We start from the raw sequence: 27,452 nt of genomic DNA, 5'->3' as shown, positions 1-27,452 counted from the left end.
GGCGACCAACTGGAGTGTGAGTGTGTGTGTGTAAATAGGTCACACACAAACACGGAGGCACATTTCCCTCATCCATTATTTAATTTTCCATCTGTAGCGGATAGGGAAGCACCGTCGGGGAAGCGGCATTTACATCAGGTCAGGTGTTGCGTAAAGGAACACACTGACCTGCATGTACTTGTGCGGACAGTATGCATGTCAGGAGGGGTGTGCACCGAGCGGGCCCTGCCCTCTGCATCATACTGCAGCACACTGTGTTCTGGTTCACACCTCCATCCAGGTTCTTGACAGCCGTAGAGGGACCGTCGTTTACACATCAGCAGGAGCGACTTGTGATGTCGGCAGCAGGCAAAGAGAAGACACAACGCAACACAGCAACGATGGTGTCACTTGAGAAGACGGCAGCGAGCGAGGTCACCGGACTGAAAGAGGACACGTGGAGACGCCATTAAGAGACGACCTCGGGGGTCGTGTGTGATGCTGATAATAAAAAAGGATAAGATATTTTTGGTGCATGAATGGAAAGAAGAGCCTCAGCCAGAGAGAAACAACAACAGAGACTCAGAGGCCTGAGAGGCAACAGGAATAGTTTACAGAGTAAATATTTAAAAGGCCGCACGGAGGTCGTCTTCTGCCTCGAGAAGCAGACAGCGTCTCCACGGAGACCGCCAAGCATCTTTAGCGTGTTGAGGAATGTTGCAAAGTCATTATTATCATCATGATAATGATGTTAATAAGTCTTACAGTATAATTAATAATTATTGTTAATGACAATGAAACCGAGACACCGCTCAATGGACCTGTCAGGAAGGTGCACTCACACCAGACCACGCATACCATGATGGACTTGGGCACGGTTCCCTGTTCCTCTCCTGACCCCGCTGGCCTGCGCTCATACCGAGCATTCAAGCAAGCCCGTTTGCTTGTGTTCTTTACTGCCATTTATCTGACTTTGTGGACTATTTCCAGTCTTACTTGGAATGGTTGTGATCATTCATTGTGTGCAGGTGATGCATCACAGCACCCAGCAGAAAGCTGAGTCATCAAAAATAAGATCCAGAAGCGTGAATACAATAGTTAAACATACCTGGGAGGAGTCGTCAGAAACACAGTCACCGCGGGGGGTCTCCACTGGTCTCCTGGGACCCGCATTTTCCCGTGGTCGTTAAGTCATGACCCACGTTTATAGAGGGTTGATCGCAGTGAATTGGTTCCAGACTGAAGACGCACCAGAGTTGCCTTCCCAAACCGCTCTGAATACGCTCTCCGAAAAGCTCTCTTTATTTTCTATTGGGCGTTCCCTAGTTACAGGAGAGTTCAGCTTCTCAAGGAAGGGGCCTACTACAGCTGGACTGTGTGTCTTTGTTTGGCTATGTGTGTGTGTGTGTGTGTGTGTTGTTATCATGCATGTGTTTAAATCACTTTTTTTTTTTTTTTTTTTTTTTTTTTTTTTTTTTTTTTTTCTTTTTTTTTTCTTGACCTTGATGCTTGTTATAAAGCAAATTTGGAGCGCCCGGACCGGAGCAGGAGGGGACAGAGAAGAAGAGAAAAGGAAACGGGGGGGGGGGGCGAGAGGGGACAAAAACAAAAAAAAGAGAGACAAGAGACAAGGACAACAGCAGCAACAACAACAATTGTGACAGAACAACAGAAACATACCGAACGACATCAGCAAATAAATGTCCGTGACAACTATAAAGACGAACAAGGATAAAGGACAAATCAATATCAACAACCACAATGACAAAGCTGTCAATGACAATCAGACATAATAGCAGTCATGAAATGATGACCTATGACAGTGATCACAATGACAATACTGCATTGAAACAGTCGCACACAATAGCAGTCATGAAATGATGAATTATGATAGTGATCACCATGATAATACCGCATTGAAACAGTCACACATAACTGTAGTAATGAAATGATTATCCATGATAGTGAATAGAATCAAAGTTACTGTAATGCACATCATTGTAAAAAAAAAAAAAAATACATATACACACATATATACATACATACACATACATAAATACATATATACATATATATATATATATATATATATACACATATATACCGCACATACACACATATATATATATAGTCATACTGCTGAAATCACCGTCGCTGTAATAGAACCAACAACATAATAACACCCTGGATAACTCAGTGAGTAATGTGGGGAAGTACGTATGTACTGTGAGTGTGCATATGTACAGGTATCTCTGTATGTAAGGAAGACTTCATATATATATAAAGGTGCAGGAATGTGTGGGCGTGTGATTGTCACTGAGAGTGCATGAAAGGAAAGGGGCCGCCTTCCACCTCCCAGAGAGCCCCGCCCCAAATAGCAAGGCCGGGCCCCGGCCGCCAGAAGGCCACCAGGCCCATAGGGGCAGGCAGCACAAAGAACAGTGCCCCAAGAGCCAGCCCAGAGAGCCCCCCCCCCCGGGAAGACCAGTAAGGGGCCGAAGAGAGGTAATCCCAGCCAAGGACAGGGCGCCAGCGGGCCGGAGGACTGCCAACCCCCGAGACCAGCGAGAGATCACACCCCACAAAGGCAGACGGGTACCGGGGGCCACAAACCGGCAGGCCCAGAGACGCCTCCACAGCCGGAAAGAAGCCCGCCCGCGCCGGAAGCGCCAATTCTCCCCCACCGCCACCCCCACCCCCAGGGAGCGGAGCCCGGCCCGCCCCGGGCCAACCCCCGCCCGACCCCCGACACAGGGCCGCCCCGCCAAGGGATGCAGGAGGCACACCCTCCACCCACCCGGCGGAGGCACGGGCGGCAGAGATGTATCGCCCAGCACCTGACCCCACGGAGCAAACCCCTGTATGCCCCCCCCCAAATAAATAACTAAAATAAATAAATAAATAAAAATACACACACGCACGCACATACACACTCCTACGCACCCACACACACGCACATAAACGCTCCTACGCACAAACACACCCCTATGCGCACGCTCATACACACTCTTACTTACTCAAGCGCGCACACACACACACACACACACACACACACACACACACACACACAGTGGTCGACTGCCCGACACCCGGAAGCCCCACCCTATCCCCCGTTGGTAACCCAAGGAGCAGCGGAGCCGGGGACCCCGGGGTCCCAGACATACGATTCAGAACCCAGGAGCGGAGAGCGCAGACTGCCGGGGAGCAGGAAGACACCCGGCCACACCCCCCCAGCGGTAGGACGCCGCCAGCGAGGCAGACAGGGGAGTCAGCGAGGAGGAGAGCGGGAAACCGAGCAGGCAGGCGGGAAAACGGGCGAGCAGCCAGGCGAACCACCACACAGCGCCAACCGAGACCCGCGGGCCAGCAAACCCCGAAGAGAGAGCGGGAGCACCACACCCCAAGCCGCAGGGAGGCCAAGCACCAGCGCCGAGAAGGCGAGACCAGCAGCCGACCAGCCGACGGCCCCCACATACCACCAGAAGCCAGACCAGCCACATGCCACCAGAGCCAACAGCGCACCACCCGCGCACCGGAGCCCCACCCCCGACAAGCCCACAGACAGACCGGGGGAGGCGAGGACACAGACAGCGGCCCGGCAGCGCACAAAGCGCAACGGCGACAGACGCCCAAGCGCCCGGCAGAGCACGACCCCCCCCAGCGAGCCCGGCCCCAGGGCACCCGCCCCCCCACCCCCACCCCGCCACCCAGGCCCACAGTACCCGCAAGCATGACCAAGCCCCAACCCACCAGCTGGCCCGGCGCCCCAGCAGCCGCCACAGCGCAGCAACCACCGGCCGCCGCGACAGCACACGGGCCACCCGAAGCACCAGCACCGCCCCCCGGAGACCGCCGAACCCGCCCCAAGAGCGCAGAGGCGCCCGCGGCACGTGTCAGTCCAGGGGGGGCACCGCAAGCCGCCCCCCCCGGCGCAAGCCCCGGCATCAACAGGCCCCAGAGGGCCACCCCAGGGAAGGGCAGGCGAACCAGACAAGGGCACCCCACAGGCCAGGCCGCCCCGGGCGAGCCACCGCGACGGCCAGGCCCCCGGCCACACCGCCGACCCTGGCGGGCAGACGCCGAGGTGCACGAGGCACCCCAATCCAGCCCGCCCCACCCGTGTATGTGATAAGGTGTGATAGTGTCTATGATGCAATTAAAAAAAATAAATAAATAAATAAAATAAAATAAAAGAGGATGGTGTATCTGTGTGCATGTATATGGAGTGTATGTGGATGATAGCTAATGATGCAATTAAAATCGGGGGACAGCTGCCGCTCGGAGGGCCCCTCACCTGGCCAGCCCCCCCAAACCCTAAGTGTCTACTCTGCGATTAAAATTGGGGGGCAACAGGTCAGTGGCACAGCAGGAGCAAAGGAGCCCCGCAAGGCAGCTCCCCTCCCCAATCACGCCCGACCGTAGGCCACCCCCCAATGTCCTATATATATGTGAGGTGGTGCAGTGGCACAGGAAGGACGGGGGCCCCACACCCCAACGCCGCCCAAACCGAGCAGGGGGGGGACCAAGGACACATGACCGACCGGCCGCCCACCACAGCCCAGGCTCGGGCGTGCCGCAGGACACACCACAGGCCCTACCCGGCCCGCCAGGATGCCCAGTCCGGCCCACCCAACCCCCCAGAGGCGATACCCCCAGTGCCCCCCAACACCGGAGCCCCACCGGAGGTAGCGTTCACAGCGCCACCCCCAAACCGCCAAACACCACGGACAAGCCACACGCCCCCAAGGCAGATCCGACCGCCACCAGGACAGCGGGAGCCGCGCCCACGCGCCCCCCGCATACCACCACGGCCGGCAAGGGAGCAACACCACGACGACCACAAGAGCACCGGACCCCACATAGAGCGGAGCACGGCCGCACCCACGAAGCACGCAGGCCAGAGGCGCCAGGGAGGGACAGAGAAGCAAGCACCGCACGACCGGGCCCGCGAGAGGAGCGGCCCCCGCCCGGCGCCCAAGCAGATGCCCCCGCCCGCCCCGCCCACCGCCACGCCACAGACCGGCCACCGCCCCACCCCCCGCCCATCCACCAACACGCCAAGGGGGAAACCCCGGAGGGAGGGAGACAACCGCCGGCCCGGAAGCAAGGACCAGCCCGACACCAGCAGGCAGCAGGGACCGCCCGCCAGCCCCCCGCCAGCCCGACCCCCAAGCCCCCGGCCAAAGCCACCCCCCGACCGCCCCACCCCGGAGCAAGCATCCTCCCGCCGATCCCGGGAAGCACCACGCAGATGGACACCACGCCGCCCGCCCCACCGCGCAACCCGCCCACGGCCCCCACACGCCCCACCCACCGAGCCACAGCGGCCCCGTCCCTGAGGGGAGAAAGCAAGGGATCCCCCCCACCCCAGCACCACGCACCCCCCACCCCGAGCCCAAACCGCACATCCGCGACCCCCACCTCCGCGCCCCCCGTCACCCGGGGGACAGCCACAGGCGCCGGAGGATAACAGGCAGCTCCCACCTATCACACATACACCACACACATAAATCAGCGAAATAAAATAAAATAAAATAATTTTAAAAAAAAATAAAATAAAAATAAATAAATAAAAAGGGGCAACCCAAACCACCCTCCCACCCAGGGGAGATGGCTCCGCGGGGGCAGCCGGGCTCAGGCACCCGCGCCCCCACCAGGGGGAGAGGCCGGCCCCCACACCCCACACCGGACGGCCCCACGCGGCAGCCGAGCAGGAGGGCCCAGGGCAGTCCCCGCCCCACCCCCAGAGGCAGAGGAGGCGAGGGAGAGCCAGCGCCACCAGCCGCACACGGGCCCCCCCAGCAGCAGTAGGCGCCCGGCACCAGCAGGATGCAGCACCCCATCCACCCACCACCCCGGAGGCCAACCAACGCCGCCCCCTGGGCGACCCCCCCGACCCCGCCCCCGCCCCATCACCCAACCCGGACCCCTCCCCACCCCCACCCACCAGCCCCCCCAGGCAGGCAGCCCAGCAAAGAAGACCCGGGACACCAAGCCCGCCACCGCCCGCCCCCGAGGTACCAGGCCCACCCAGCGACCAGGACCACACCCCACGCCAGATGAACGAGACCCCCAGGGGCAGAGACAGATGCCCTCACCCCCCTGAGAGTCAGGTCAGGGAATTAATTATTGGTGCCCATATAGACTGAAATTCTGACATTTGTTCTTTAGGTTCAGCAGACATTCTCTCCATAGCTATATGATCTAACAAAAGATTTTTGTAAAGAGCTATGTTCAGTTTCTTCCTTGATTTCCAATTGATGAGAATGGTTTTCTTGGCGATGCTTAATGCAGTGATGAGAAGCTGTGTTTGATTTGTTTCTACATCAATTGTGGAGAGATCGCCCAGCAGGCATAGTAAAGGAGAGGTAGGAATGGAGAACCCAAGTGCCAAAGATAGGTACTCACACACTCCGTGCCAAAAATTTTTAATGGGAGCACAGGTCCACATGGAGTGTAAGTAGTCATCTATTCTATGGTCTGAGCAGTGTGTACAGATGTTAGAGTCAGTTAAGCCCATTCTAAACATTCTATGTCCTGTGTAGTGTACTCTATGAAGGATTTTAAACTGAATCAGCTGTAGGTTGGGATTATTGATTAACCGGGAAGCATTAAGACATATTTGCTTCCAAAATTCAGGGTCACAGCTTGTAGATAAATCTGAGCTCCATTTGGAGATTGGTACTCCAATTGTGTTGTCATTTTTTGAAAGTAGAATATATAATTTAGATAATGTTTTAGGGGCAGATATTTTTAAAAATTGGTCAATAGTGGTATTGCTTTCCCATGATATGGTCCTGAAACTTGCTTTAATTATGGATTTAATTTGTATGTATTCAATAAATTTGTTATGATTTATTCCATACTGTGTAACAAGGTCGTTAAATGAGATAAAGTTGTTTCCTATAATTATATTTTTCATACAACTTATTCCTTTTTCGTGCCATGTTGGGAAATTTAATGGTTTCTTTTTAAGCAAGATGTCAGGATTATTCCAAACGGGAGTGTATTGGCAAGGAGTGAGCGAGAATTTTGTTATTTTTAAAAATTCCCACCAAGCTGTCAGAGTGTTGCTTATATTTATACTTTTAAAACAATTATTTTTTCGGAGGATTTGGCTAATGAAGGGCAGGTTACAAATTGGGATTTCGTGGCTAAGTGATTGTTCTATGTCTAGCCATAAATAATCCAATGGGTTAGGGTTGATCCATTTTAAGATATACTGTAACCTGTTTGCAAGGAAGTAGTTGGAGAAGTTTGGGAGTTCTAAGCCCCCATATTCTTTAGATTTTTGTAATGTTTTGAGACTTATTCGTGCTGGCTTATTTTTCCAAAGAAATTTATTTATATATGAGTCTAATGACTTGAACCAAATTATAGATGGTTTAGTGGGGATCATGGAAAATAGATAATTAACCTTGGGTAAAATCATCATTTTCACGGTGGATACTCTGCCTGTAAGTGAGATGGGCAAGGTTCTCCAACGTGCAAGATCATCTTCTATTGACTTCAATAGTGGAGTATAATTCAAGCGGATCAGGTCTGACAGGTTGGAGGAAATGTTAATACCCAAATACTTAATGTTCCCTGAACACAGTGGTATAGAGGGGGTGCTCTGGAAACCAAAGTTAATGGGCAGTACTGTGGATTTAGACCAGTTAATGGAGTAATCTGAGAAGGTGCTATAATTGTTAATGAGTGAGATAGATTCGTGAAGTGAAGAATGTGAATTATCCAGGAAGAGTAATACATCATCAGCATAAAGGCTTATCTTATGATGAACATTTGTGGTGTGGATCCCTTTAATATTTATATGTTGTCGAATTGCAGCTGCAAGAGGTTCGATAAAGATAGCAAATAGTGAGGGAGAGAGTGGACACCCTTGCCTAGTACCTCTTTGTAAAGTAAATTCTGGAGAGATGTGATTGTTGGTCCGAACAGAGGCCTTCGGGGTGTTGTATAGTATTTTAATCCATGTTCTGAATGAGTCTCCAAAGCCAAATTTATGTAGTGTTGCAAAGAGAAATTTCCAGTTTACTCTGTCAAATGCTTTTTCAGCATCCAATGAGACAATTGTGGTTTCTAAATTATGGATGATAGAGTAAATCACTTTTCTAACATCACAGGATAAGACCAGGAGCAGGAGTGTAGCTTGGCCTTGAGCAACTCAAAACTCCTTCATGTCTCCGAGTCACACAAGACTGGTCTTTTGTTCTTCTCACGGGGCCTGCTTGCTCCTTTCTGTGCACAAGGGTACACGAATACAACAAGCAATAGTATTTCTACAAAAATGGGTGATAACTTATATACACGTATATACATTTCTATAACAACAAATAAATTAAAAAATCAGCCAATAAGGAGCAGGTGTTGGTGTACGGCGTTAGTCCCACACTGAGGTCCAGTTCACTGGACACCCCAGTCAACATGAGACGGGTCCTCGTGCTTGGATAATTCATGAGGACTCCATAATTCATGGCGTGGGTTCCTTGCTTGCTGTGTGGTTCTTAGTCCGCCATGTTTGCTGGGGGCAAGGGAACAAACAAAACGAAGCTGCTGTGCCGGTGCTTCCTCACGCCCGACCCACTCTGCACAGCTGCCATGACTGGGAGTCAGATGTCAGATGTACAGCTTCCTGGTTCCTTCTCTGTAACTATAAATTGATCCTCAAAACGGGAGATTATTGTCATTTCTGAAACTAGGGACATTGCAGTAACCATAGGGATCGCGTCACAGCAGCTCCCGGAATAAACAAAGCAGAGTGGGGGTTCGTTTATGCAGAGGAGAAGCAAGTTTTGTGTAACCTGTCTGCTTCACACTGCCGGCGTCAGGGCTCAAACGCAGGACCTTCGAAATGGGAGACGAGAGCGCTGACCGCTCGGCCAAAAGCCTGGACTGTCGACCGAGCGTTCAGGTTTTACCAACGTACGCTTGCGCAGCCGCACTGGCTGGCATCCGTTACGCTTGCACAACAAAGTTCTTGATGAAAATGTCGATTTTATCGGACATTTGGTTCTTTTCCTTGTTCGTTTTCATATTTCGCAGTGTTGTTTGTCACATTCTGCCTGTTTGCAAAACCGGAGGGCGTCCGGGTGGATGTTCGCACACTCTCAATAGTCAATATTTTATAGTTCATGGGTCACATTGTAACCCCCCAAATCCTTTATTCATTGTTATTCTGGGTGTCTTGTTCAGTCGAATCATATGAAAATGTCATGTGATGAAGATTGTATCATTCTGACACTGGGGGTGCCCACGGCTGCTGCTGAGCATACATTTTTACACAGAAAGTCTTTGTTTTTGTTATATTAGCCTATTTTTTTTGCCTATTAGCCTAAATTCAGCCTCATTTGTGTTAATAAAGAATTGAAAATGGCGTGCATGTTTAACAGAAGACCTATACTTGTGCAAAATGGCGGCACGTACACGCAGCGAAGCCCAGCGTCTCTTCTGGATTTGCAGTTTTGTAGCACTTTTTTGCTCATATCGGGTTTGGTTTCTTGACGAGCTCAACAAGAGGTTTTGGATCTCGGATATCACAGATCTTCGACTCTCCAGAGTACCGTAGTCTACACACACCACCCAGCCGGTTGGAAGTGCTCGCATGTGGCGTCGAGAACGTAAACAAGGGCGAGGTAGGCGCAGAGGAAAACGAGCTAAGCTCAAGCTAACACCGCACACATTCCCTTTAGCGAGCATTTTCCTCGCTGAATGAAATGGACGAGTTACGATCCCACATCGACTGCAATGTCTTCATTTTCACTGCGACGTGACTAAAACAGCGGACTACCGGACAATGCTACTGAGCTAGCCGAGTGCCACGCACTTTGGGCTGATTGATCAGCGGCAAGGCGGAGGAATGTGCATCTGGGAGAACTGCTTTCTGCGTCACTAAATACACAACGATATTGTTGTTGCACACTTACCTTGTTTATTTGTTTATCTGAGGGTTTTATCCTTTTTCTTGAAGGTGGTGAAAGTCGCAAATGAGATGAGTTTATTTGTAGTCATCTCCATTAGTGGTGCTCTAAATCTAACCATTCAGCTGTCAAAATCCTTAGTTAGTTCATCCTACCAAGCACGTACAGCACAGCTTAAATAATACAACAAATATAACTGGTTTTGTCCACACGGCCACATTTTTTAACCCAATGCGACCCTCGAGTCAGAAAGTTTGCCACACAGACAACAACGCAACCTCCGTGTCAGCATGCAGGCCACACAGAGCGTCTCGCTTGTCGGTTTCCATGACAACCAGGAGGGCTGTTCACACTGGAGCATGCTCAGTTGGCCCCTCCTGCTTGTAACAATAGCTATCGAGGTCTCTCTCTCTCTCTCTCTCACACACACACGATCATTGACATGCTTTACTCCAGAGAGAGGAGGCGGTGTGCTGTGTAGCTGCAAACACACAACGTGAGTACACAAACGTCTCCTAGCTTCCGTTTGCCTGAGCGTAAAACTACTTTGAATGTGGCGGGTGTGTGCGCGCGCGCGTGTGTGAAGGTGTGAATGAAACCTTTCAAGAGTCTTTTAAATGCTTCTTTAAAGGTGGTGTGCGGGGTTGAATAATTGATGCATGCTGGGAAAGACGGGGAATTTCTGCTGGTGGTGATGCTCCGCTCAGACATAAATAGCCCCGACCAGGTTGTCTTTTTGTGGGGTCTCTGCGTGGCTCAGCCGAGAGGAGGATGAGGTTAATTGGAGAGGAGAGAGGCAATCACACGATACCCCGCGGCATCCTATGAGTTTGTACCACAGAAACAACCAGTCGTGAAATGGCTTAGAAAAATAACAATGCTCATTTTTAGCATTAGCTGCTTATTCACCAATGTAATAATAATTATTAATATAATAACTCCAGTGGTTCCCACCGGACAGTAATCTATTTGTGGTGTTGATTTGTAGGGGGGGATTACATGATCATGCAATTTGCATAGTTAACAAAACTCCCGCCAGAGTGGAGGTTTTCAAAAAGGCCAGCTCAAGTGTTTGTCTGCAGGGATGCGGACTCTGCATGGGTCCGTTGTGGTGAAGAGGGAGCTGAGCCCAAAGGCAGAGATCTCAATTTAGCGGTGGATCTACGTTCCTACCCGCACCTCTGCTCATGAGATTTGGGTAGTGACCAAAACAACGAGATGGCGGGTACAAGCGGCCAAAATGAGTTTCCTCCGTAGGGTGGGTGGGCTCTCCCTTCGAGATAAGGTGAGAAGTACTGTCATCCGGGAGAAACGTGGAGTTGAGAGGAGCCAGATGAGGTGGCTTGGGCATCTGGTAAGGATACCTCCCGGACGTCTCCAAGGGGAGGGCACGTCCGACCGGAAGGAGGTCTCGGGACACGTTGTGTCTCTCAACTGGCCTGGGAACGCGTCGAGATCCGCCAGGAGGAGCTGGACGAAGTAGCCGGGGAGAGGGAAGCCTGGGCTTCCCTACTTAGGCTGCCGCCCCCGCGACCCGACCTCAGATAAGCTGTAGAAGATGTAGACGGGTAGAAGAGAGCTTTTGGTTTTGTAAGAAATATGTGACATTATCTTGTGTATTTAAACCTTTGTTGCCAACAATGAAGCCATCACCTTATAACATTCATGATGTTTCCTGGGCTCCATATAAATGTGCATTGATTTTAAAGATAAGGTACGCGTCATGCTACACCCAATATCTCACTATATTGACGAACAAATGCGTTATAATGCGCAACCAAGCCAGTGGTGGACCTGCATGGGCACATGAGGGGTGCTAAGAAGCAGAGCTACGGTGCCACCTACTGTACAGAGTTGGAACCACGAGCTGCCCAGACAGTCCCATTATAATGTGTTTGTGAGCGAGGGCCATCAGGTAGAGACAAATCTAGCTGTGACGGTCCACCGAATGACTGTAAACGGTTAAAAACTGAATTAATGTTAAGGTCAAACCCGCGACTACGTTCGTGTGCGTAATAAGGACGTGCCATTGATGCCTTAGTGACGGTCTCATCGGTGCTGCGATTAATCACGGCGAGCTGGCATTAGCCGTTAGCACGTTGCCTTCATCAAGTCATACTTACAGAGTGACAGAAAATTAGTAAATTGGAAAATAAATTGAGTTGACTCTGGCGATATCGATGCAGGGGGAAAGGTGGGCAGGAAGAGGCTTGCAGTTGACACTCCACGGCAGGCTAATCATGGCTGTCCTCGCCACTTTAGATAAAGACTTCCCGGGGTTAGCAATTAGAGGTTTCCATGTGCCATTGATAAAAGGATGCAGAGGCACCTCCGCCTTGAAGCTGTCGGAGCAACAACAGCAGACGTTAAACCCTAACGGCTGTGTTTACATTAGCTGGCATACTCGTGCTAGAAATTAAATACATTTTTAATTACTGATGCACTTCAATAAGGAATTTTAATTTACTAAAAATAAAACAATATTTTACACCAGGGGTTCTCAAGTGGTCTCAACCTGGGACCCACGTGATCCACTTTTATTGACATTTTTATTCACGTTATTTTTAAATATCATCTTTTGAAACAACACACAAAACCATATGACCAAAGTGCATTTTAGATGACGTTATGAAGGCATTTTATTAAAGAAACGAGGAGGAACATAACCACGTGCATACAAATAACGCATAAAGTAAAAGTAAATATCACAATTGCTGTAAATAAGACACAAAATCATTTCACTTTTAAATGCGGACAGAGTGTGTATTAAGGAGGAAGATGCCTATCAATTCATAATAATAATGGATTACATTTTATAGGACTTTTCAAGACACCCAAAGCGCTTCACAATGAAGTGAAACCATTATTCATTCACTCCTCAGTCACACACTGGTGGTGGTAATCTACAACTGTGGTCACAGCTGCCCTGAGGTAGTCTGACGGAAACGTGGCTGCCAATTTGCGCCTACGGCCTCTCTGACCAGCACCAAACATTCATTCACATCCATACATCTGTTTGGGCATCATTGTTGTTGCCCAGGGACACAACAACAGTGGCTGGGTGGAGGGAGCAAGGACCAAACTGCAAAACTTCTGGTTTCGGGACAACCTCCTCTACCTCCTGAGCCAATGCCGCCCACAAAACTGAGTTCTGTATTTACTTAACAAAGGTTTTATAGCGGCCATCATGTGACCTTGGAACAGAATACAGCAATCCCTCTTTTATCATGGTTACTTGCTTCCAGACCCGACTGTGATAAGCGAATTTCCTTGAAATACCATTCCTTATTTTTAAATGGAATATTTTTGTAATTGGAGCAGAGAAAACCTGTTTACCACATTGCGGTTTTGAACATTATTAGATCCCTCTAAACGTAAAATAACACCCCATAGTCATCTTTACACTCTTATTACCCGATATCGTAGACATAATAGGAGACAATAAGACATAAGATAGACTCACACGTTAGCGAGTTCTTTTTTGTTCCGGTTTCTGGACACGAGTACTTCCTGCGGTGGCTATTGTCTCCTCAATGTAACATTACTGACACCTAGTGACCGGTGCAGAATTTTACATCTTTCTGAATGCCTCATATTTGTATTTTAGTTCATTTCGCCATTTTTATGCTTGAAAAGGCTTAATTTAGGCTATATATACTGCTAAAAGAAAATGAGAGGAACACTTGGAAAACACATCAGATCTAAACTGGGGGAAAAATGATGTTGAATATGTTTCCTGATAATAAGTGGGTGATGTATTAGTAACAAAATGATGCCACATCATTTGATAGAAATGAAAATGATCACCCTATAGAGGGGGGAAATCAAAGACACCCCAAAAATGAAAGTGAAAAAATGATGCAGCACACTGGTCCATTTAGCTAAAATGTCATTGTAGCAACTCAAAATGATTCTCAGTAGTTTGTGTGGCGCCCACGTGCTTGTACGCATGCCTGACAACGTGGGGGCATGCTCCTAATGAGACTACGGATGGCGTCCTGGGGGATCTCCTCCCAGATCTGGACCAGGGCATCACTGAGCTCCTGGACAGTCTGAGGAGCAACCTGGCAGTGCCGGATGGACCTAAACATAACGTCCCAGAGGTGTTCTATTGGGTTTAGGTCAGGTGAACGTGGGGGCCAGTTAATGGTATCAATTCCTTCATCCTCCAGGAACTACCTGCATACACTAGCCACATGAGGTCGGGCATTGTCGTGGACCAGGAGGAACCCAGGTCCCACTGCACCAGCGTAGGTTCTGACAACGGGTCCAAGGATTTCATCCCGGTACCTAATAGCAGTCAGGGTGCCGTTATCTAACCTGTAGAGGTCTGTGCGTCCTTCCAGGGATATGCCTCCCCAGACCATCACTGACCCACCACCAAACCGGTCATGCTGAATGATGTTGCAGGCAGCATAACGTTCTCCACGGCATCTCCAGACCCTTTCACGTCTGTCGCATGTGCTCAGGTTGAACTTGCTCTCATCAGGGAAGAGCACAGGGCACCAGTGGTGTAGTTGCCAATTCTGGTGGTCTATGGCAAATGCCAATGGAGCTCTACGGTGCTGGGCAGTGACCACAGGGCCCACTACAGGACGTCGGGCCCTCGGGCCACCCTCATGGAGCCTGTTTCTGATTGTTTGGTCAGAAACATTCACACCAGTGGCCTGCTGGAGGTCATTTTGTAGGGCTCTGGCAGTGCTCATCCTGTTCCTCCTTGCACCTTCTACGGCCCTGTCCAGCTCTCCTGGAGTAACTACCTGTCTCCTGGAATCTCCTCCATGCGTCCAGGTACCTCAGTGATGCCCTGGTCCAGATCTGGGAGGAGATCCCCCAGGACACCATCCGTAGTCTCATTAGGAGCATGCCCCCACGTTGTCAGGCATGCGTACAAGCACGTGGGGGCCACACAAACTACTGAGAATCATTTTGAGTTGCTACAATGACATTTTAGCAAAATGGACCAGTGTGCTGCATCATTTTTTCACTTTCATTTTTGGGGTGTCTTTGATTTCCCCCCTCTATAGGGTGATCATTTTCATTTCTATCAAATGATGTGGCATCATTTTGTTACTAATACATCACCCACTTATTATCAGGAAACATATTCAACATCATTTTTCCCCCAGTTTAGATCTGATGTGTTTTCCAAGTGTTCCTCTGATTATTTTGAGTAGTGTATATATAGAATGTGCTTAAAGGTGTATATTTTTTTACTCCTAACAGGCCGTATTCAACCACGAAACAGCAGCGAGGGTGTGGAATTCAAAGCGCGGTGTGGCGAGGGATGAAGGGATTTCTATTTACGTGATTTCCTACGGGACATTTTTTTTTTGTGCGAACAAATCAGAGATCGTCTTGTCATATCTTAGTCAGCTTGTTGCAAAGTGATGCGTGTCACTGCTTTTCGTGAGCGTGCGAGCGTGCGAACATCACTACGACGGCATCATGCCTCTCTGCTGAAGCCCTCAGCAAGGTCAAAGGTTAAAAGGTCATATAAATTGTGTTTTCTCATATTTCTCACTCTGTCTCGCCACTCCGCGGTTGAGTGACTCACTCACTGACTGGCTGACGATCCCCTCATCCATCTCAACTTCTCGCTCCCACGCCAACCATCAGCTTCTCCAACGCGCCCACGTCACCTCTTTGTCTTTCTCTCCGCTGCTGGCTCATAGACGGCCGATCGAGCTCAGTGTGTGCGTGTACGTGAACGTGAGCAGATTGTTGATGTTTGCGTCGCCAGTGTGGGATTTGCTGATGTCACCACGAGCCTCTGCGGGGATGACAACACACAGCAATGCAGCGAGGCTCGCAAGCCTGTTTGTTGTGTGCTCCAGGAATTAGACTGAGTCACCCTCCCGGGAAGTACAACTGTTCACTTTTACTAGTGTGACTGAAAACAAAGGTGAAGCGAAAGAGAGCTACAGTACAGTGTTCATACATTCATTTATTTGTGGTGGCCCGCCACAAATAAATTTGGTGCTACCTGTTCGCCCTTGCTCATTAACACATTATAACGGGACTGCGTAACGCCGCTTGTTAACAGAACTAGGCAACTGGCCTGCCAGAAGAAGATGTAGCAGCTGGAGGGATCATGTGTTTAGCACGTAATCACAACCCTGGAGATACTCTGCACTAGCGGCAAATCTAGTGAAGAGACCTCACATTTCTGCAAATATTTTATGATATCTTTTCGTGGGACAAAACTAAAGAAACAACACTTTGATACGATGTAAAGTAGTCAGTGTGCAGCTTGTATAACAGTGTAAATTTACTGTCCCCTCAAAAAAAACTCGACACACAGCCATTAATGTCTAAACCGCTGGCAACAAAGTGGAGTACGGTCGCCCCTCGCCGCTTTGCACTTCACTCTATCACGGTTTTTCACAAAAATATGCTGTTTTTTGGTTGAATACTGTTGAATATTATGAGTCAAAATATGCATATTTAAGCAAATGGTGCCCTTTTTTGCCTAAATTAAGAATTTTCAAGCATAAAAATAGCTAAATGAGTATTAGTAGTTTAGTATTCTGCACTGGTCACTAAGTGTCAGTAATGTTACTGTAATGTTTGGTGAGACACACAAGCACCAGACATGATTTACTGCAGGTTTGTAGTATCTCACAACAGGCATAATAACCCCCAACAGTGCTGCAGCCGTAACTCACGCCAAGCTAAAACTCAACTCTGAACTCCCGACGTCACTTCCTGTCCGTACCACGGGAGCACATTTACAGCAACACACACAAACATGAGTGTTATTTATGTCTGAAATGGCTTATTTGCTGTTATTATGTCTACTATATTGGGTAATACGACTTGAAAGATGACTGTAAGGCTGTTATTGCATGTTTAGAGGGGTGTAATAATGTTAAAAGCCATATTTGGAAGGTCGTAAACAGGTTTTCTATGCTCTATACTACAAAAATGTATACATAAGGAATCCTGCCACGCAGAAATAGACTTATCACGGCCGGGCCTGGAACCACTTAATCGCTATAAACCTGAGATTGCTGTCCAACCTTCATGAAAATGTCCAAAGTGTGAACACCAAATTTAACACACATGCTCCCCAGTCAAACCTGAGACCATGTGACGGGTCACATGACCCCCTTCATGTTGTCCCATGAAAAGATAGAATAAAATATGTGCCGAAAAGTCACTTTTATGAGGTAGTGTATGACCCTTCATCAATCAATAGGAGGCAATTTGTCATGTTGCAATTGACATATTTGCAATCAGGCTTATTTCCCTCTGTGATCGTTTAGTAATGACTAGTCTGACTGCTTCATCGGTCAAACACACCGCCACTGAGCTTGCATATAAATATTATACGTGCAATTAGCTGGATTGATGCAGGGCGAAGCACTGCTACCCGCGTGGAAAACATCAGAAGTAGCAGCTCTCAGTACGATGCAGACGACAACCAGCTGGCCCTAATAAAGTGGCCAGCGAGTGGCATGATGCAAAGCGAAAAGAAGGTTCAAAGAAGGCGACAAGATGGCGTGCGGCAACATCAGAACCTCCTTGAAGCTCCCGTCTCTGCAAGCCTCCTTTATCTTCGCAACGAGGCCTTGTTGCTCGGAATGGCGCCTATTTGCATAAGCGGCCTTCTCTGAAGCTCCTCGCCGCGGGAAAGTCTCTCAGTCGGATGCGTGCAGCGCTCCTGTGATGCGTGGACGTTCCAAATACAAACACAGGCAAGGGAGCGCCGGGTTTTCTATCAGTTCATTGTCGCTTTAGCTGACTGGACGTGACCTACTGTACATACCGACCGCCCTGTTGGCTTGTGGGGACAAAGTCAAACAAACCAAAACCACAGCACAGACCTAAAGGGAGTCAAGACAAGTTTGTTCAGTCGAACCTCCATTTCTTAGGAAATAATAACCTTCATTAAGTGTACAGGCAATGTTTTAAGTCACATTTTAACATACAGTCATGGAAAAAAATGATGACACCAGCCTTGTTTCTTCAGTTCATGGATCCATTTTAACGCCTGGTACAGCTAAAGGTACATTTGGTTGGACAAATATGATGATAACAGATATAGCTCAGAAGAGTTGAATTTAAGAGCTGATATGTAGCAACTTCCATGCTTTTCTGATAACCAAAATCGCTTAAGTTCTTACATGAATAGCTATAGCACTGTACTGCCAAACAATGGAACTCTTATCAGCTATTTTTGTTGTTATTGTTATATTTGTCCAAACACAGGTACCTTTAGTTGTATCAGGCATTCACATGAACAAGACACTGAAGAAACAAGGGTGGACTAATCATTTTTCCATGACTGTACTTCACCATCATGCAAGCGTACAAAAACGCTAACTAAAACAAAATATTAAAAAATAATTGAATACATATAATATTATTTAATGTTATTGCTCTATTACTATCCATTACTTATCTGTCAGTTTACCTTAACTCATTCAATCCCAGCCACTTTTCAAAAGAGAACCCTTCAATAGCGGCCATTTTAGTCCATTCTGTCTGATCTTTCAAGGCACACAGAATATTGTGTTCTATGGTTATATAAACATGGAACCTACCAAAGGAAACATTAGACTCTCATCTTTCATCAGAACCTACCTTTTTCTGTTCTTTAGTAATCAGCAGTAAAACATACTGTAGGTAAGTTTCAGGAAAATATTTTTGCTTTTGTGACAGCTGAAATATCTAAACAACTATACCAACATAAACAACACAAAAAAGGGTTGTTTTACGTCAAAATAATTTATTTACAAATAAAACACCATCAACTATTTACAATTTTCACATTTGGAACTGAGCTTCGTGTGCGCGTGTGCACACGCGTTAAGCTTCCCTGTGCAATGTTACACTCCTCCATGCTCTCTCACTTCCTCCTTCCAGTCGTGTGTTTTTTCCGTCCACGTGACTTCTGCCAAGCTCTTCTCAAATGCACTTCCGCCACCTTGTGGCCGTTTTTATGGCTTAAAATTGCTCTGAAGTGAAATGCATTATTTGGGAGGTGCGTCATCACCTCTTTTTGCCTCTAGCGCAAACAACCCAGTCAAAGACGTAAGAATACGTTGTTGGGATCAGACGTTCAGTAACCACGTCTTTGGTATTGAATGATTTAATGGAATAAATTTTCAATTTATTCTTGTAATTATTATTGTTGTATTATTTAATGACTAAATAATGATTTATGATGTATTATTACTGTTTACGTATGTATGGGGTTATTCTGTCAATTGCGTGTGTTCCAATTAGAAAATGGTCACTTGTTGTTACAAATGTAAGTTGTTGAGCATGTTTGAAAACTGTAATCATAATCAAAAAAAAGCTAAACTAGCTGTTCCCGGCACAATACTATCATTTACTGGACTTTTACAGTTATTGATGGAACAAGTACGTATATGTAACTGATAAAATTGAATTAATTGCATTGCTTATATTGCTCGTAAATAGTTAAATACGTGCGTATTATGTAGCTTTGTAATGCTGTCAATCATTTATCACTCCATGGATATGTGGCAGTATCTGCAGGGAGTCGCGTCAAAAATGACAGCGTCACTTGTCAGCAGTGTTCCACATCCCAGCGTCCCATCGGGGGGTTGCTCTACTTTACATTCATGCCTGCTGCTGCTTTAAGTGAGGAATCCACATTGTTTTGTTGTCATGTGTGGGAAAGGAAGTGAAGTCTAATGAGATGTTTCATGATTTCAGGTCAAACCATTTGCTCTTCATTAGAAGATGGTGAGGCTGTGTGTCAATTCCAGCACTTTCGTCAGTACACTTCAACAAGTACACTGTCTACACTGTGCACTTAGTACCCGAGTGCACACATTTTGACAGTGTGGTGCTGTTCTTAAACCAATCATAAATCATTTATTTATGATTTATTATTACTGGTTACTTATTTAAATCCACTACTGGATTTACCCACATCACGTACCCGCTTCTTCTTCTCTCCTTTTTAATGGTGAATTGCAACCACTCGACGTACCATTATTGCCAACATAAAACAATGACAAGCTTTTCTTCCCGTTTCTCAATTGTATAATGATTAAGAAATCAATTTGTTATTGCTTTTTCTCGCTTTCGTGTATCACCGGCCCCTAGTGAGTTCGAGATTACCCCGTTGGTTTTTGTTTGGTAGCCCCTCCCATTCCGCTTCATGATGGTGGCCATTGACGGTGGTAAACGTCCATTACTGCACTCTCACCACTTTGACCATTTTGAGTTTTAAGTGCAACATCAGTGTACTGACAGTGTACTACATTTTGCCAATTACGAAATTGCACAGATTGAGAGAGACAGCCAAAAATGAGCAAACAATCTACCCCCTTTGGGTTTGTGTGGGGATTGAAGAAAACACGTCCGCTTTGTGCTTCTCTCCAGAGAGAAACTAACGTTGTAACTGCCTTGTTGCCTAATTCAATTTGCAAGGGAGGAGCAGGTTAGGATTTCTTTTATGGTGTCAGGATGCATGTGCTGGATCAGCGCCATCATGTTTGTTCATTGTCCTCATCCAGGTCCTCGCAGATCAAGACCGAGGCCGAGGTTGAGCAGAGGAGGTGCTTTTTGGGAACGCGAGCCACTGAGCCATATGAAGCAGCGGCAGTGTGGAGGCCAGATGAAAAAAAACGGGGCAAGATAAGATGGTCCAGATGCGGCGTTTACTAAACCTGATCCTATGAAACATGAAGCCTGCTGTTAGCTAACCCCGACAAAGTCGGACAAGGCAGAGAAAAAGTCATTTTGTAGCTGCTGTGATGTTGCATCGGGATACACTCACACAAACACACAAACTGAAGAGCCAATACAAGAACTGTATCAAAGATGCAATGTTTGGGGTGGTAGTAGCTTGGTAGCTTCAAGACCCTCTGGAGGTTCAAACAGAGAGGCGAGTGCATTGTCAAAGTACCAAAGAACAAAGAACTGACCCCACAAACTGACAAGGTGCCACACCTTCCTGGATTCTGCAGAATTTCAGTTTGTTCAAAGTTCAAATGTGTTTGCTCCACAAGAAATCTTGGAAGTGGAATTGTTGTTGTTTTTGCACCAGTGATACTAAAACATAAAATCTATTCAACCTGAAGAGAACTTTACCTTTGAAGAGTACGTCTTGAGATCCGCTGATCAGCTCAGTTGTTTTGCCTCGTCTTGATGTTTTCGTTTGGGTTGTGGACTACTACAACTACTCAGTGGCGGTTCTAGATTCGATGGCGCCCTGTGCAAGACCCGAGGTAAGACTAACCCAACACAGTGACTCCCAAATCACTTGTTTTTGTTATCCAACATGTTTCTAGTGGCAAAAAATTTGCGACGAGCTTGAGTCGCAGAGAAAATAGTGCTTAAGGAAGTTCTTTATTTATGGCTCATAGGTTAGCAAATACTCCAACACAAACAGAGGGTCATCGACTTGAACCACTACCTCACAGTGCGATCGACACAAACAGAAGGCATTCTAGGTGTGCTAGGTGAGCTGATAACTTTGTTCTTCTGCGATGTGTGGGTTAAGCATTTGCTCAGCTGCTGTTAGCAAATACAACACATAGCCTGTGTGCAAGTGAATGCTGAGCAATATAAATATCAATATTTATTCCCTGTCATCCTGCGGCACCCTGGGCAATTGCCCATGTGGTCCATGGCTAAAACCGCCACTGCTACTAATGAATTGCTTGATGAAGTGCTTTTGGTTGCAAACAAGGTGGAGGACCGCATCTAATTTTAGCTTCAATGATATGACGCTTGTATATTAGGCAACCATCAGTGAATAAGACGAATGTCCTCCTTGCTTGGAGAACCGTCCATTCAATAAACAGCAACAAATGAGATTGGAGGAAACATGCTCACACGTCCTTGCAGTGTGACAGGAATGAAGATTCGTCCATTAGCCTGGCCTGTCCATGCCTCGGCATTGGGGAACGCCAAGAGTCTGAAGAAGATTGGTTTTGATTATTCGCCTAATACATCTTGGATGAGCCCTCTGAAGCTGCGTTTCATAACCGCAGCCTAAACGTCGTCTGAGATGCGAACCATGGACATTTTGGTTTTATTTGTGGTCATTAGTGTCAGCGTGGTCTTGTGGCTAAAGCTAACAGTGCTGTCATATTAGAGGAAAGAGCCGAGCCAAGCATTATCTTCATTACATCCCGCAATATCACCGTTTCTCTTAACGTTGCCCTCATTTCCTCTCTCTCGCCATCGCATCTCCGCCTCGTTGAGCAGCTCTACTGACCTCTCTCATATCGACCAATCTCCTCTCGACATCGCACAAGCAGGGCAATAAAAAGCTTTGATTGTTATTCTTGCTGCAGACAGAGAAGAAAGCAAAAACCTGAGGGGGTGTGCCATTATTCTAATGAACACGCTTCCTGAGGCAGCCTCTTCACAGCTTTGTTTGCACGGTATCAGCATGTGTGTGGACTATCTGAAGATCTTCAATGAATCAATGTCCCAAAGCCAAAACCCCTGTTCAACCCTTCGACTCTCCATGGGAGAGCGCAATTCTAGATTTCTACAGGAACCTTGACCCCCCTTAACTGTGAAGAAATAAAGACAACATTGTGAGAAGGCTAAACAACAACCACAAAACCAGAAAATTTCATGTTTCTGGTCTGATTTCTTCATCTTTTCTTCACCCCCGCAGGCTGCAGATGAGGACACCAGCAAAATGCGACCGTGAGGGACCCTGTCCAAAGCCATGCCAGATGTAAGGTCTCCACCACCATGTGACTACCCCTCCACCGCATCCTGCATCGCTGCTCCGTCCGCCAGCTCACCGACGGGCTGTGTCCCCTCTCTGGTCATAGACATGGAACCCTGCATCGCCAACCTCCTCCCATCTCCTGACCCCCTGCCTGCCTTCCCCCGACACAGGCCCGTTGTCCCCCACTATCACGGTCTTCAAGGGCCTGCGTTCCCACTTGTGGCCAGGTGTAACAGCAGCACACTTCTCAATAACTTGGGTTTGAGACATTGCCCTGGAAGGCAGGGACCCCCAAGGATGGTGCCCGAACAAAGACTGTCTCCAGACTGCTGCCTCCAAGCAGGAAGCAGCAGACCGTACAGGAGCATGGAGAACCTGACCTCAAACTCTGTATCCGATTCAGGTCTGAACTCATCCAGTGCTGCTGCATATAGGAGTGTGGACAGTGAGTTTATTTTGCGCTGTACCTCTCAGAGTCACTGGTATGATGGGCCTCCAGAGGGATCAATGGTGTCCAACCCGGAAAGCCTGGCCTACTACCCTCGACATGGAATTCAAAGGAAGGATCTACCCCTCTTCCCCCAGTTGCTTTTACCTAGAGGTGTCGATGAACTGGATGCAAGGAAAGGCCTGAGGGAAAAGCTGCGCCTCCAGAGTGCAAGATCCGGGATAGAATCTCTAAAGTCCCTACCATTACGGCCTCAAGTGACCACAGATGCTGGGGAGGGCGTGACTCATCAGAATTCAACACGGCCAGTGTGCGGAATACGCATAACCTGCCCAGAAGACATCAAGCAGGAAGTCCTAAGGCGGCTTCAATTGCGCCGGCAGAACAGCAGCCCAAACCTGGCGCTCCATAGCACCCCGCACAGCCCCAAAGTGCTTCAAGCATCCTACACGACAGACAACCTTTCAGGCAACACGAACGGCCCTCATTCTGTATCAGAATTCCAAAAAGGGCCTGTTGGCCGTCTTTACATCCCGACCTTTGAGGAATTCAAGAGGATGAGGCAGAAAGGGAGGGAGCAGAACCAGGAGTCTACAGCAGGTTCTATGGTACAAGACAGTCTACCTCCTTCTGAGGACGCAGATCCTCTACAGAGAGGGGACTCAGAGGCAGACAAGAGCACAGGCATAAGCAGAGTCACATGTAATGGCACCGCCACAAGCTCTCCAATCCGCACAGGCCCGTCTCCTCGTTCACCCCTAAAGCCTGAGGATAGTACAACCCAGCGAAGATCTCTGCTGGCAGGTCCATATGAGGATGGTAACGGACGGCGCAGGAGGTGCAGTCTGGAACCAGTGGGGTCAGTTCCTTTCCCTCCCAGCAGGGGGAATGGGGAACGACCATCCAGCTGCTGCCCGGCGCTACTTCTCGAGGGCACGGACCTATCCAGCTACGGAGCTAAGATCTACAAGATGAAGGACGGCCTCATAGGCTCAGCGCTGGACCTCATCAAGAAGAGGTTAGTCAGGGAGGGGAAAGCAACCATTTCATAGTTCAACAACAACACCCTGGTCATCTAATACCTTAGTCGGGTGTCGTTTGTTGGTTGAGCAGGTAGTTTGCAGGGTTATGAAAACATTTTAGAACCAATTTCTGCAAAATGTTTAGAATCTGACATGTTTAGGAACTCTGAGTCTTGCTGAAGATCTGTTCTCTAGCTAGCTACTGTGTTTCTTGCATTGACCACAGTGTGTGTGTGTGTGTGTGTGTGTGTTATCTATTTTGAGTAGATGTGTTGCATGTTGTCTTATCGACTTCCCACATTTGTGGCGAGCTGCCAGTGTTTTTAGTGTGGGCGGAGGAAGAATAGACTTCCCTCGCTGTCGCCCAAATAAACAAATGCAACCTTTGACTCATTTGTGATCAAGTACTTGAGCACTGTCGTGTTGTTTCGGTGTTGTTCGCTGCAGTATGCTATACCCAATTAGCCAGCTAACTAATGTGTCTGCTGTTGATGGGTATGAACACGGATGACTTGCTGACATAGTATAATAGTTAACACATATCAGCATTGTTTTGCTGTTGCGTAGCAGTCATTTGGTCACAAATGATCATTTAGAGATGAATGTGAAGCCTCTTTGTCTGAGACCTGCTTTGCAGAGCAGAAAAATTGCACACGAGCATAAAATATAAAGTAGTATAAGTAGCATAAAGTAGTCCAGGCTGTGTCTTATTACAATAATATGCATTCTACTTATTACACCTGAGAGGATTTGTTTTTTTATGGACAAGGAACTACTGAAGCAGTGCAACTAAGTTAATTGTGCATAGCAGCAGCAACAGTGGAAAATGAGAATGGCGGTGGAGGAGTGTGTGTTGTGATCACTTGTCCCTATTTGGGGCACGCACACACACACACACACACACACACACACACACACACACACACACACACACACACACACTCTGAGGAAATACAGTCAATGAATTAGAGTGACATTTGCATTAGTGGAAGTGACAAACGGGCTAATTTCAGCGTTAAATATGGCCGTGTTAAGATGTAATCAACTAGCGCGATACATCAAGCTGCAAGTTATTACTTTTCATGCATCATGGGAGGTGTGACAGCTAATGCAGAGAGATAAAAAAAAAGCCATTGGCAAACTGGTTTTGAGACAAAGCTTCAGACAGAATGAATGTGAGACAGCACCTGCTGAAAGGAGACAGACATTAAGTTGTTCATTGTTCTGTGTGCGTTACAAGAGCAAATAAGTTTGAGGATCATGTTGTTTCATCTTGAAGATGTCATTGTGCGCTAAATGAGAGCTGCTCTTCTTACGTGATGCTATGATGAATTTGTGCATTTTCTGAGTTAAGAGCATGTCATTTGTTTATTGGCTGGATGCACTGACTTGCATATGTGCAGTTGAAAAATAAACCACAGGATTATTTTCTGAGTAACGATTAAGGCCAGGAAAAGTATACAGACCATGCCTTCATCAAACAACAACGTTTCTCAGCACATCAATGACACGGGCGAAGGATGTTTTTCAAAAAATAACAGCAAATACGAGGCAGTGACGTTCACGTGCTACAGCTGGATGAGTCATCAGATGTTGCTGGTCTGGCAGGTGTCCTGCTGTACGCACGTACGTTTTTCAAAAATGTGAATTCATAAATCGTGCTGTTTTGTGGTTGAATGCGGCCTATTAGTAGGAAAGGAATATGCAGGTTTAAGCTAATTTGACATAGTTTTGCAACATAAAAATAGCTAAATAAACTAAGGCATTTTAAGAGACTGGGATGATATGGAGTATTCTACACTCGTCACTAGGTGTCAGTAATGTTATTGTAATGTTTGATGAGACACACAAGCACCAGATTTGATCACCAGAAAAACAGGCTTTTATTGCAGGTTGAATGATCTCACAACAGGCACAATAGTGCGTAACACGGGCTACTCCCAGCTAAAACTCAACTCTGAACCCCTGAAGTCACTTCTTGTAAGCGCCACCGAAATACATTTACAGTACGAGTACGAGTCTTATTTATGTCTTAAACGGCTTATTTTCTCTTATTATGTTGGGCAATACAAATCTAAAGGTGACTTAAAGGGGTGTTTCATGTGTAGGGGGCTCTAATCATGTTCAAAACAGTATTTAGACGGTCGTGAACTATGAAAATATTTGATATATAAATAAGGAATCCTACTTCACATATCACGGTTGGGTCCGGAACAATTAATTTGCGATGAACGAGGGATTCCTGTACATGGCTTCAGGTCAAATGTCTCAATCTTCACGGGACTGTGAAGTGTGGGAACTGCAAGTGAGGAACGCTGGCATCTCCAGTGGTGTGTGGGTTGTTGGTCAAGACAGCAGTTTTGGATTTAATGACAGATTTTTTTCCCCCTGAAAATTTGTCCTAATTTGTACAAGCAAATGTGTACAAGCAGTGTTTTTTAAGTGGAGAAAAGCAGCCATTGATAAGTAGAAATATGCTTCCGCAATGACCACTACAGTCATACAATGCAAAGGTGATAATGAGGTGTTTGAAGCAGGGGCAGGAAATAATGGAGGACTGATGCTGTGTTATATGGCGTTAGCTTCTCGCCTATGCTGCAGACAAAGGAATGTTGGAAGTGTGAAGTGTTTGTTGTCTTTAAACAGTGTCCCTATAGTCCTATAGTCCGGGGCTAATGTGGCTCATAACTGTCCCCTGGGGGTGGGGGTAAGATGAAGTGTTTTGGGGGTGGGGGGTAGGGAAAGCGGATGATAAGCGGGATAAATGAAGACGTAGCCACAGGGAACATGTGAGCATCAGTGGGATGCGGAATGATTATCAGGGATGATGTAAGGAATCCCTCGTTTGACTTTCCTTGACTTCCTCCCATCCTCACCCTCTCCTTCCCTCACCCCATCTTCCCCTTACCTTCTCCACCCCTCGTCTCCTCTCGCCTACCAGCTGCAGTGCAGAGATCTCCTCCGAGGCCCCCGTCAGGCTGTCAGCTGACCGGGTCGGAGACATCGCCGCCCCCAGCGCTGGTCGTCAGCCCTCCGCCGTTTCCATGGCAACCACGGCCTGCGAAGGAGCTGGGGTTGGCGACGAGGTGCCTGCAGCAGCGGGAGCCGCAGGAGGAGAAGAGGAGGAAGCAGGAGAATGCGTAAGGATTACTCTTTTTTTTTTTGGGCATGTCTGCATGTGTGGAGGCATTTGCCGCGTCCTTGCTCCGCGTGTCAATGCAATCATCTCTCGGCGTTCAAGGATGGTGGGGACACGCAAAGGGGACTGCGACAGAGACGTGCATGTCTCTCGCACATGCCGATACAGAACAATGCGCGGAGACAGGAAGGACGAGCGTCCACTTCCACTAAACATCTCCATGTCTGGGAATGCTGAGAAAAGAATAATTAGAATTACTTTCATC

General features: G+C 47.5%; 1 protein-coding gene across 7 annotated transcripts in view; it reads left to right on the top strand.

The window, feature by feature from the left end:
- Positions 1 to 27,452, top strand: part of si:dkey-91i10.2 (uncharacterized protein LOC555224 homolog) — a 45,699-nt gene that overhangs the window by 8,801 nt on the left and 9,446 nt on the right. The window contains exons 2-4 of one of the 7 annotated variants that reach the window (XM_054786719.1): positions 20,399 to 21,112; positions 22,519 to 24,044; positions 26,990 to 27,188. In XM_054786719.1, coding sequence (XP_054642694.1) covers positions 22,573 to 24,044; positions 26,990 to 27,188 — 1,671 coding nt within the window. In that variant the 5' untranslated portion in view covers positions 20,399 to 21,112; positions 22,519 to 22,572. Of the gene's footprint in view, positions 1 to 10,356; positions 10,396 to 20,398; positions 24,045 to 26,989; positions 27,189 to 27,452 lie in introns of those variants that run through there. The other 6 variants (XM_054786718.1, XM_054786717.1, XM_054786716.1 and 3 more) reach the window with 6 other exon arrangements.

The sequence above is a fragment of the Dunckerocampus dactyliophorus genome, chromosome 9, assembly GCF_027744805.1.
Source record: "Dunckerocampus dactyliophorus isolate RoL2022-P2 chromosome 9, RoL_Ddac_1.1, whole genome shotgun sequence".
Taxonomy (NCBI): Eukaryota; Metazoa; Chordata; class Actinopteri; order Syngnathiformes; family Syngnathidae; genus Dunckerocampus; species Dunckerocampus dactyliophorus.
Note: the sequence above shows the minus strand (reverse complement) of the source record. Positions and strands in the feature narration are given on the sequence as shown.